This window comes from Oreochromis niloticus, linkage group LG19 (assembly GCF_001858045.2).
Source record: "Oreochromis niloticus isolate F11D_XX linkage group LG19, O_niloticus_UMD_NMBU, whole genome shotgun sequence".
NCBI lineage: Eukaryota > Metazoa > Chordata > Actinopteri > Cichliformes > Cichlidae > Oreochromis > Oreochromis niloticus.
In genome coordinates this window covers 30,004,620-30,017,073 of record NC_031983.2, presented here as the reverse complement: position 1 = coordinate 30,017,073, position 12,454 = coordinate 30,004,620, and the positions used below count along the sequence as shown (strand labels likewise).

General features: G+C 42.5%; 1 protein-coding gene across 1 annotated transcript; it reads left to right on the top strand.

Annotated features, from left to right (window-relative positions):
• Window positions 1–6,686: 6,686 nt before the first annotated feature.
• LOC102075914 (uncharacterized) lies at window positions 6,687–10,425 on the top strand. The gene is made up of 4 exons (XM_005461906.4): window positions 6,687–6,786; window positions 6,864–6,925; window positions 7,028–7,134; window positions 9,412–10,425. Exons 3-4 carry the CDS (start codon window positions 7,028–7,030, stop codon window positions 10,304–10,306), a joined length of 1,002 nt encoding a protein of 333 aa, XP_005461963.1. The 5' UTR covers window positions 6,687–6,786; window positions 6,864–6,925; the 3' UTR covers window positions 10,307–10,425.
• Window positions 10,426–12,454: the final 2,029 nt, after the last annotated feature.

Below are 12,454 nucleotides of genomic sequence, written 5' to 3'. Positions count from 1 at the left end.
TCACCTGCACACACAGATATCCCCCTAAAATAGCTAAAACTAAAAACAAACTAAAAACTACTTCCAAAAATATTCAGCTTTGATATTAATGAGTTTTTTGGGTTCATTGAGAACATGGTTGTTGTTCAATAATAAAATTATTCCTCAAAAATACAACTTGCCTAATAATTCTGCACTCCCTGTATGTAAGGACTGTAAAATGAACTGCTGGTCCACAGTGTTCAGAAAGATCTAAAAATAACATGAATCCACTGTCATCAAAAAGTTGACAGTAGTCTGAAACATCCAGCACTGATCTGATACTGTTGGTTATTTGTCTGTAAGCCATAAAACCTGATTGTGTTCATCTATGAGGGAAATCCATTTTGAGCCTCTTTGCTGAAATTAGAGCAAAAGTCTTATAATCATTATTGAGCAGACAAATAGGCGCCAATTATCTGGAAGTAAACGGTCTTTATTGGGTTTGGGAATGAGAGTGGGCGGTCCCTGAGTCATAGTGGGTGGAAGACTTCCCTCATCAAGACTTTCCACAAAAACAGGCCCAGCTCAGCAGCAGAAACCTTAGAAAACTCTTCAGTTAGACCGTCTGTTCCTGGTGATTTGTTATTTTTGAGAAGATTAATAATGCTCAGCACCTCCCGCTGCAATAGTTCGATCACATAACTATTATTTAATGTCTCAGTAGGAATGGAGGTCAGGAAGGAATCTGCCTGTGAGAAACTGGATCTGTAAAGTTGTTTATAGAAGTTGGATCAGACATTGGCTGTTTCGGTCCTCAGTAACAACCACACTGATGTTTAACTTATAGCATTAATGGTGCAGTGATGTTTTTCTAGGTTGAGGAACTAATGGGAGTTTTGTTCGCCTTGTCATCAGGATATTTCTCTCTCCAGATATCAGTGAGATCAGAGTTTGTTCTGTTATGTAAACCACGTGGCCATTTATCCATTTGTCCATCAAAGATGTTATTGAAATGTCCTCCAACTTCAACTCTGAGTCAGTCACCATGGTAACAGACTCTGAGATGGCAGGTGATTTCTCTGACTCCTCCCCTCAGCTGCACCTGAATCTCAGATTTATGTTACTTTGTTATTTTTGTGTTTAACACGAAGCTCTGACAGTCAATCAGTAATCAATATATCAGGACAGAGACAGCGATGACATCACAGATGTATCTTCATCTGTAGTCTTCATCTCTGTGAGTCTGTGGTCAGTGATGCTGTCTGATGTCAGTTTCCTGCACTGCAAACAGTTACTGTGTTACACGCTGATCACTGATCGATCAGCGGAAGTCGAACCGGAAGATCCGCTCCCACTCCTGCAGTGGGCGTCGATCTCTTGCTGGTCGGCAGAGTGGCGGCGGGCCTGTGTTAGCGAGCCGTGGGGTTGGGCTTCGCCTGACTGGGGATGATGTCTCACAGAGCTTCTGTCTTCAGATCGAATCTATTCTGGACGGTTTCGAGTGATTGATTTCGAGACACTGGTTCGTCCAGATACACAGCCCTGTCCCTGTCCGGGATGTAATCCGGTGACTCTGACCTCATTAAGAAGAGGTCTTAGTGGGCTGTGATCAGGAACCAGCCATCCAAACGTCACCTGGTATGTCTGAGGCATGGTGGCGGAGGTCATGACATGGGTGGTGCCGGCCTGAGCCTGATAAATGTTCTCCAGCTGCGACGCAGAGAATCTGCAGTGCTTGGACAGCAGAGTTGCGGGGCCACCATGGTTATGGGACGGGCCCAGAGAAACAGCCAGAGACGGCTCCATGGGGGGGGCTAGCTAAGCTAGGCTCTTCAGCGCCATCCAACTTCATGTACTGTCCATAGCCGCGTACAGTGACGCAGGTAGACAGCAGTTTGCTCCATGATGCTGTTAGCTCTGAGACAAAGTGTGGGAACATAGGAAGGCAGTTTTTGGCCATCGTGGGCTCCGGTGGGAGGATAAAACTGGCGAACCGCAACAGTTTCTGAGCTGGGGGAGGAGAGGGCCAGTCCACCTGCAGCTTCTCAGCTGTACGGTGAAACAGGGAAAAAGAGGCGTCATAGTGGATGACCAGCACGGCAGCAGTGGCACATTGGACCGACACTGGGCTCTCTGCTCATCCTACAACAAACCATGGCCATGTCCACCACATCATCATCCTCCTGGGAAATGTTGGCAGGCTTCTAGTGATGTGTCGGTCGTGAATGAAACGGCTCTAAGAGCTGATCTTTGACATGAACGACGCGAGGCGTGGGTTTTTTTTCTTTCTTTCTCTCACCCTCTCTCTCTCTCTCGCACTTTTTTCCCGCTTCACTCCGCACGCGAGCTTTGTGCTTTGCGCTGGGCAGAGGGGGGAGGGGCGGTAGTTACACTCGCAGTAGCACAGGAACAGAGCGGGAGGGAGAGAGAGAGAGAGCCAGGGACAACAACGTCACATTAGAAAGGTATAGTAATCATCCACAACTATTTGCAGTTGCGGATGATAAAGGATTCAGAAAGTTTATTCATGCAGGCCCATATGACAGAGAATGTGCATCTTCTTTTTGTTTTGCATATTTTAATTTATATTTAATTGTGTTGTGGTTTGCAGTGTTTTGTGTTGTTTCACTTTAAATTTGTTTAAGAGGAAAAAGCTGAAAATTTAAATAGTTAAAAGTTGAAATGTGAATAGTTGGTTTTTGTATTATATGATTTATTTATTACATTTTATGTGGAGTGTAATAAAAGTATATTTACTGTGGCCCCATAGAGACAAAGCACGTGCAAACTCCAAAACACATTTCTAGCATTAACTGAACTTCCAAACAGAGCTCCCTACATCACTTACATTAGACAATTGAAAGCATATGTGTATTGTTTGTGTATTTATACACAAGCACTCATTTATATTCAAATAATTAAAAAAAAAAGTTCATTTACTACCTGAGAAAAAGGATCCTGTGAAGATGCCTGAGGGTTTCTTGGTCCCTGTTAACTTGCATAAGGTGTTGGGGATAGAGGGGAGACCCTAGAAAGCTATGGTACGGGGGTCAGCAGTGCTGTGATCTTGGACGAGCACGGGGGGGATTGTCTAAGGCTTGGGGTTAGGTGGGAGACGCTGTGAGCTGATGCTCGGGGCTTTGGGATCATGAGAGTTTGTGACTTTGATTTTGAATTTCCTAGTTCGGATTAAACAAATGCAAATCAAATGTAATAAAGTTTTCCATTGGGGCATGCAGCCTCTATCTCTCGCCATACTCACTGTTACAAAAGCACAAGTTGAACTAAGGACTTCACTATGGTTTAACACATTTTCACACAAACACACAGGCGCGCCAGCACGGGCCCATAAACAGACGGCATTTTTGTGGCCATCAAAACTAAACTTTTTTTGGCTAAAAAGTTTAGAAAAACTTGGGTAAAAATTCTGTTCTTCTTTTGCATGATCATATATTTTTTGGAATTATTGAAAATTAACGAGTTATGAAATATCATAACTTTATCAATATCACAATTTTATTAATATCATACTTTTGTGACTGCTGTTTTATTACTTCCTTTATTACTTCCTAGGTCATAAATCGTTTTGTCACTTATGTCACTCGGTTTGACATACGGGGTATAATATGGAGCCTCTGCAGGGGTCAGGCTGTGATGGGCTCCTCTGTCTCATACAAACTCATTTGTGTGGCGTCGTATTTGATACAGAACAGCTGATTGTTCTGTAAATCATTTTCAATGGTTATAAAAAAAATCCTTGGTTGCATTTTTAGGTCAATAGTTGCAAAAAAAATTGTTGTTTGCCAAACCTGTGTTACACAACGAGTGTTTCACTTTGTCATCATGCAGCAGAAGTGTGAAGCTTATCTCAGCTGAACAGTGAGGAAGCTCTTTTTGCAAATATTTTTATTAAAAAAAGAAAACAACACAGAATCTGCACTTACTGAAATACAATTAACCTTTCTTCATTTTCCTAAGTAAATATACTTCTGTATGAAAGAAACAACTAAACAAACACACACTCTGAAACAAAGAGCTATGATATCCGTTTGTGTAGAGTCAAGTGTAAGTGAGCCATCAGGAATCCCAAACCAGTCAGAGGACAGGGATGAAGAGTTACTCCAAGAACAGCTGATATAACAGGAACATCCCCAGAAAGCTTCCAGCTCAGGACAGAAAAAACCTGTGGCTAAGGTGACAAGGAGAGCCGTGGCATTTATCACATTTATTTTCCACTTCTGGATTCAACTCAGGAAGTCTAGACTTAGAGAAATGCACCCTGTGTAAGACCTTAAATTGAATAAGTCCAAGACGAGCGCAGGAGGTGGAAGACCGTACCCTCGCTGTAGCCTGTTCCCAAGACTCCTCATGGATTTGAATTCCTAGTTCTCCTTCCCATGTACACTTAAGCTTAACATTAGAGTGGTTACTAAAACACAGGATAGTATCATAGAGTTTTGAAATGGTTCCTCTGTGATGAGGAATAAATGATAGCGTAGTTTCCCACTGCTGTTCTGGAGGTAAAGACGGGAAATTTGGGAAACACTTGGCAACAAAATTTCAAATTTGAAAATAGCGAAACAAATGGATAATAGGGAGATCGTAACGACAAGACAAATTGGGAAAACTATTGAAAACACCATCCACATATAAATGTTTGAACTGTTTTATACTCTTGTCACACCACACTGAGAACGTCGAGTCCAAGAGTGAAGGGGAAACAAATGGTTGTCACTTAGAGGACCCGAGGAGGATGGCCAGTGAAACAAAAGAATGTTTCAGCAAAACTGAAATAAAAATAAAACTTTTGGTAAAATGTTCATTTTAACAACATTAATCTTACCAATTAAAGAAAGGGGGAGATTACCCCATCTTTGAATATCAGGTGTAATCCTTGATATAAGTTGAGTCAAATTAGCTGATTTAAGGCCAGAGAGAACGTGACTCGTTCTCTAAGTACTTAAACCCCGATGGACTGAGACGAAAGGGTAGATCGGACTGTTGAAGTTGACGTGCTGCTGTATTAACGGGAAAACACTCACTTTTCCCCAAAATTAATTTATAACCTGAAAACGAGCCGAAGTTCCCCAGAATACCTAAAACAGCAGGGATGGAGCGTGCAGGCTCAGTCATATATAATAACAAATCATCCTTTTTACCAGCACAGTCTCTCCCCCAACCCCAGCACAGCCCTGGGTTTAAATACCTTCTACGAAACAAAAGGCATTACACCTGTTTTACACCTTTGGTCTTCCCCAAAGGAAGACTTCACAGTCCCTTGTCACCTCTTACAGTGGTCGATCCCCTTGTCCCCCGTCCTCAAAGACGAACGAAAGACTTCAAAACCTGTGGATTGTTCCTCACCTGGTGCCAGGCTTCCTGTGTGAATGTCCCCATTTCCTCACCAGACCCCACCATGTGTCTGAGGCTACGTCCACAATAATGCGTCTTGGTTTGAAAACACATCGTTTTCTCTCTGTTATGGCCTCCCGTCCACACTGAGACGGCGTTTTTCCCGAAGGAAAAATGCAGCGTTTTGAAAACGCAGACTTTCGAAAACGATGACGCATGTTGGTCATATGATCAGTTTTCAGTTTTCAGTCATGTGACCACTTAAACCAAGAATTCGGTGCCTTGTCTTGCCATTTCACCGCCACGTTTCAAAGAGCTGAAATGTAAATAAACGGCAGAGGGAAATGATGCAGGTCGAGTCCTCTTGTGTTTCACGCCTGCATGGAACAGCAACATCAGCGTTTTTGGCAGTTTTAGTGCAACTCTGTGAAAACGAGTGTGGACGAAAACGCCGTTTTCAAATCTATCCGGGCTCGTGTGGACGTAGCCTAACAGTGTGACTAACGTGTTAAACAGACAACCAGAGACCAAAAAGCAGCACTAATAAAACAATGTCACCAATACAAAAAGGAAAGAAGCTCCAATGCACATTACATAGTTTGAAATCTACACTTTCAACACAAGTTAAATGGAGGGTGGCTGCATCTCGTTCCTAAGTCGTCTAAAACTGGTCATGTGATTTGGACGTGTCAGCGCGTCCGTCGACCCCGGAGGGTTAAAGTTGGAGTAAACTTTATCCAGTAGGCTAACCCTTTTTGGATTTTGGAGAACGCTACTTTTAAGTTCACATGATTGTTAAAGAGCTTTTAGTGGTCAGTTACACAAAAGTGTTACACAACTACTGTTTGACTTCTGTCACAAATATCTCTCTGCTGATTGCTTAACCTCCATGTTAAGCAATCAGAGACAATGTTAGAGCAGATCAAACTCTGAATGTAAGCTAAGGATGCTCTTGAGTATCAATCCATAGGTAAAGCAGCCATGACAGATCATGAAGCATGTTTATCGTGTAAGTCTCCACAAAGAGCCGTGAACATCAGCACAGAAGTACAGGTCACATGATCACAGCCTGTAGACAAATTAAATTCCAGCTGTTGTGATCAGTGTATATAGCTCTGGATGCTAAAGCTAACTCAGCCCTTAGTGCCATTAGCACCCAGCAGAACACATAATAGTGAGAACATTCAATCTATAACGGGGTTCTGAGCGTTACATCTGAAGCGTCAACGTCTCATTTTGGCTGAAGCTTGTAAAAAGCTGTCGCACTCACAGAGTTCATCATATTTGCTGACTGTGACCACAGGTGGAGTCTGTCAGAGATGGTGAGGGTGTGATGATGCTCTTCTTCTCGTTTCTGTCTTCCTCATTTTTAGGCTGCTGTGCCCCTCTGCTCATATAAAAACCTCCTGAACGACTGCAGATGGAACCACTCCTTACAGCTAACTGAAGATCACAGACCTTCCACCCGAGCAGGTACGTGAAGCACTTGGTTCACAGTTTAGTCCCAGTTCAGTTTCCTGCATTTCACTGGTTTCTTTCTTCTGTTGCAGTTTTAGGACAAACAAAGCAGTGAAGGTGGAAACTTTTGAGATTTTTAAAAGACTTTTTAAAGGTAAGATATTTTTAAAAGAGTTTTGACTTAACAGTTTACTGTTATGGTTAACTGTTTACTGCATTAAAACTCATCATAAACGTGTTGTTTGAAACGATGCAGATGAAGGTGCTGCCCTGCTTCATGCTGGCTGTGCTACTGTCAGCTGGAACCATTCAGGCTGTGGATGTGAACTGGTTAACTGGTATTATAAAAGCCATAAGGACAGAGTAAGTGAACTTTATTATGTCATTCATCAGTAATCTTCCTGTTTTGTCTTTTTATTGCTTATTTGTGAGGAACTGTGCATAAAACCACTGACCTCAGATGACAGATTTCTTCTGGGGCACAACATTAAATAAGCTGGATATCAGCTGATGAGGCTTTTTCAGGAGCTCACACTGATATCAGTGATTATTAGTAATAAAGAACAACGAAAACTAATATTATAAAAAACAGAAGAAAACAAAACTTTGAGTGATTTAAGTATTTTATATTAAAATCATCTTTCCAAAGGAAACTGTCACTCATTTCTAATCTTAGAGCTGTCGCAGTCTGGAGTCACACGTGTGTTTGTACATTTTTATTATTGTGTTTTTTAATACACTAAACTTTTGCTATTATTCTACTTTTTGTGCTCGCGTGCTTCCACGTTCATCTTCATGTTTTTGATCGATAAATAAGAACTGCAGATGAAAATCTGTCTGTGACTAAATCGACCACTTCTACACATCAGTCTCAGAGCAGATTATGAAATAGTTACGACCTCTGACCTATGATTGGCATTTCTGCACTCTGCGGTTTAACAGTCCACTCTCATATGTACTGATTCATGTAGATGAATGAAAAACGTCCACATGTGCAGGTTGGAGGGTGTTGGAGCACATGAGAAACAGAAGCTGAAGCCATGCATGCTACAGTCTTCACACATGGTTCTTATCTTGAAATGCAGTCATTTCAATGTATTAATTAAAAATTTTACTTTCATCAAAACCTGCTGGGCGAGGTTTAGTAAAAAGCTCATAGTGTCATGGTGCTGGGGTGCTGGGTCGGTGACCCAGCGTTTTGTGTTTATCATTATGATTATTATTATTATTATTATTATTATCTGATGTGAGTGTTTGATTTCTTCATGGTTGTCTGTATTAGTGTGTAGGTTTCACTTTCAGGGTTTCCAGTTCTTAGGTTTTTGTCCTGTGTCCTCCCCCCAGTGCTCTGTTCTGTGCTTGTGAATTTCCTGTTTTACTTTGAAGGTCTGTCTCTCGTGTCTAAGGCTACGTTCACACTGCAGGTCTTAATGCTCAATTCTGATTTTTTGATCAAATCCAATTTTTTTTGTCTGCTTGTTCACACTACAAATAAAATATGACAGCAAACGCGCTCTAGTGTGAACGCTCAAAGTGGCCCGCATGCGCAAAAGAAGACGTCACACACAGCGCGCTCTGTTTAGACCCAGAGCAAACAGTATTGTTTGACTGATGGTCCTTAATATAAAGACTTCGGACTTTACGTTTCCCAATTTTGCTCTAAGTCATAAAGTTATTTTGTTATTTACATTTGGCCTAATAATGATCCTTATTGCTGTTTTAGAGACCAGCAGTGCTTCAAAGGATAGTTGCAGATTTCTGTCAGAATCTGCAGATTATACAGTACAAAAAAAATGTTCACGTTTCTCCAACGTTGTCTTCCCAACAGTTTCACGGGATGGCCAGGAAGCGTTCACGATGTCTTCTCGGGTGCTGAAAATTGGCGTCTGTCTTGTGTCAGTGACATAAAAGACGGATTTAATGCGACATGACCGTTCAAACAGCAGTCGCTTTCTAAAACATCAGATATGTATCGGATTCAGTACCACATACGAAAGTGACCCAGGTCAAATTTGAAAATATCGGATTTGTGCCGTTCACACTGTCATACCATGATCTGATGATTTGATGCGCTTTCGCCTGCAGTATGAACGTAGTCTAATTAGACTCAGCTGTGTCTTCCTCCTGTGTACCATTTCCTCGTTACCTTGTGTGTGTATTTATACTGTGCGCTTGCCTGTGTTCATTGTCGGTTTGTCTGTGTTACCTGGTGTGTCGCTGCTCTACATTCTCCGTGCCGTCTCTCTGCATTTTATGATTTCAGGTTTGTTACTAGTTTTTCCCAGTTTAGGTTATGTTTTAATTCTGTCCTCGCCATCCTCACTTTTGTTGTTTTTCACCTCCTGTAATAAAAGCTCACTCGCATCACAGCCAGTGCCTGCATTTTGGGTCCTTATTCACAAACACCACACGGCTTGCCCCGCAAACCGTGACATGTGGTTTGGGTTGCCTCTTCCTTTTAAGCTCTGCTTTCTCAGTTTTAGCGGTGCTTTACCTACCTCAGCACAACACAAATACACTTCCTACTGAAATACATTCCTTCCAGAGTTTTGCTTACTGACACAACAAAGGACAAAATTGAATTGGAACACAGATGCAGAGTGAAATGACCTGAGATCTTTGTTTCTTTTTCCATAACAGGTACAAACTAAGAGGTCAGTTCTGTCTGGCTGCAACCATCCCAGGTCAACAGGACCCAAACACCCTTATCAGTAATGTCCTTCATAAAGACCGCTTTGATGAGCGCATGGAGGACTCAGTTAAAGGGGGTGAGGTATATGTTGGCAGCAGGGTGGTTTTAGCTGTTCCCATAGGACCTGTACATGCAGAACACGCAGTTCTGCCAAGCTTGGGCAAACTAAAGAAACAGGGAGAGAACGACTTCCTCCTCATCTATTCTTACCTCTCGCCATGTAGCAGCTGTACAGACCATAACCAAGGATTCAACATCCTTAAAATGATTGAAAATCAGGTCAGACCAAGACGGAGTGATAAGGCCTTTGTGTTTACAAAAGTTTTCAGCCATCCTAAAGATGGTTCCATTGTAACCAGAGATGTTTTAGTAAAGTCACTGACTGAGCTTTCTAATTCGATGGGTGGTCTCCAGTACATATTTCGCTGTGATGGACCGAGCAGTTCTGAGTTAGAGTGTCACAGCTGCTCTGTAAATCACAGAGTTTCAGAGTTTTGCATTGATAACAACGCTGAGAGAGAGCGCAGCATCAGCAGAGAAAGAAGCAGGAGCTCCAGTGGAAGCAGAGGTGGAGGGCGTAGGAGCAGCAGCAGCAGCAGCAGGGAAAGAAGCAGGAGCTTCAGTGGAAGCAGAGGTGGAGGGCGTAGGAGCAGCAGCAGCAGCAGGGAAAGAAGCAGGAGCTTCAGTGGAAGCAGAGGTGGAGGGCGTAGCAGGAAGAGAGAGATGTACAGGAGTCAGAGTGAGAGCAGTATCAGCAGCGGAAACAGTAGAGAAGCTGGAAAACATGAAGGTGGAGGCAGGAGCAGCAGGAAGAGAAGCAAGTACAGGAGCAGCAGAGGTTAGAGGAGTTCAAACAAAGCAACATGGTCCCTGAAGACAAACTTTCTTTAAATTTCTTTTCAAACATGATTTAAATTCTGTTCAAACTAAAATGATAAATAAATGTTTTTTTCTGAAAAAGCTTCAAACCTGCTCCATGTGTCTGTCTCTGTTACACAGAACATTTCTGATTAAACTCAGTTTACTCATGTCAGTCCCACAGCTGCCTCATCCACCATCACAGCCTGAAACTTCACAAACACAGAACAATAAAATATCCTCAACTGTGCAGATGAAATGTGGATTATTAACCCTCTGGGGTCGACGCGCCGACACGTCCAAATCACATGACCAATTTTAGACGACATAGTGACGAGATGCAAACTAGCAGTTGGATTAACAACTTCATTTTAAAAATCCTGCTGCTATTCAAATTAGCCACACCGTGGGATGTAAGGAGCTCTCTGATTGGCTGGTCAGACACAGGCTGTCTGCCAGCCTTGATTTTTCTAGCTCATAGCTTCGCCCTGCAACGAAGCGTGTGTGCTTGTACAAAGGCCGTTCAGCCTCGGGATTTACACTCGGCTCGACACGGATATGTGACGAATGAAGGGACCCTGCAGCGAAACGGAGAGCCCAACCTCTGACTGAGTGCCCGTTTACTCAGTCTGACCACCTGTTGAAGGTAACGTGCTAACATGGCTAACGCTAGCATCACCGCACGTAGCCCCGTTATTTTAAGGTCATCTTAGCTAATGAAAGTTTTACGTCGCAGCTGTACGAGCTCGCTACGTGTTTTGTAAGCTGCTGTGCTCTAAACAAATAAAGCTGGAAGCAGCTCAGACTGTTAGAACCAGCACTGAGCCCTGTTACATTTATACGGTGTTAGAGCAATGGCTGCAACCTACAGCCTTTAAACTAGCGATTAAAATGCTGACAGTAAACTCGTCAGTCCAAATGTTACCACATTACTCTATGGTACTTAGAGTTAAAACAACTGAGACAGGCTGATTAAAATAACAGCTGTCAGTTCTCTCATTCCTTATATCAAGACTGGAGATCACACTACTGATTTCAGTTCATTTAATATGTGAGTGCACAGATTCATTCTCAACTGGACATAAATGATGATCAAAGCTTGTATATATGATGAAGTCATCAAATCCCAGCCTCTAACACAGTGCGCTGAATCTTAGCTTTGAATGTCCAGTATATTCTAATCAGTGCACTGTAAGCATTCACTGAACCTACAGTATCTACACCTGTGTGGCAAATGTGTGGTAAAGATACAGATAATGAAATTTAATTATTAATACAATATACATCATGAAAAATGAAAGCTGAAATTGATTCAGTTTAGTACTTTTCTCTGTATGCTCTGTGATTATAAAGGCCTTAAATTCTGTGATATATACTGTAAATGATTTTCACAGAGGTCTTAAAGTACTTAAATCACTGCTGATAGTCTGGTTGTTTATATTTTCACGTTTTTGTGTCTGTAGGGCTGTTTGATGACGATTTGGACTCCTCTGGGAGATGAGGACACACCCACATCTGTTCCATACTGCAGCCATGGATGGTGTTACAGCTCTGAGTCAGCTTTGGGCCATCAGACGCACACACTGGAAAACCAGCACCTTCATGCAGGATAGACGGCCTCAGTGATAATGGACTCTGCATCCTCTACTTTACCTCCTAATCTTTCTCTAGTTCTGGAAATAATGGATTTGTTTTTAGAAAGAATGGAGCTGTTATTCCACATCAAACGTTTATGTGCAATACAATTATGTTTACAGGACCAGGCCATACAAGGATCAGCATCCAGTGACGTCGATCCCTTCCTGTCAGACCTGCAGAAGCTACAGGTCGAATCTTTCTAGTTTCTCTGCTGTGAGAATGAAGTTATTGCTGTGAGTGTGCACGTCTCTCACACAGGTGCTGGTTTAGCGTTGAGCGGGCAACCACGTGCCGTACGGCTGAGAGGGGCCGGGTCGGCCCGAGCCCTCTGCCCCCCCCTCCCACTCCCACCACCGCTGTCCTTTCTTTGCCGTATGTCTCACACACAGCTCTGAGCCGCTGTGGCTTCAGGTAGGAAGCTACGAGTCTGTTTGAAAGGAGGAAGTGATGTCAGTGAGGTTTTTATAATAATAAAGTTTGAATAAAAACAAACAG

What these genes read in the sequence shown, in the direction of transcription:
- LOC102075914 (XM_005461906.4), top strand. Translation starts at nt 7,028, where the DNA reads ATGAAGGTGCTGCCCTGCTTCATGCTGGCTGTGCTACTGTCAGCTGGA. An exon ending in ATAAAAGCCATAAGGACAGA is followed by an intron (nt 7,135 to 9,411) that starts GTAAGTGAACTT and finishes TTTCCATAACAG; the next exon opens with GTACAAACTAAGAGGTCAGT.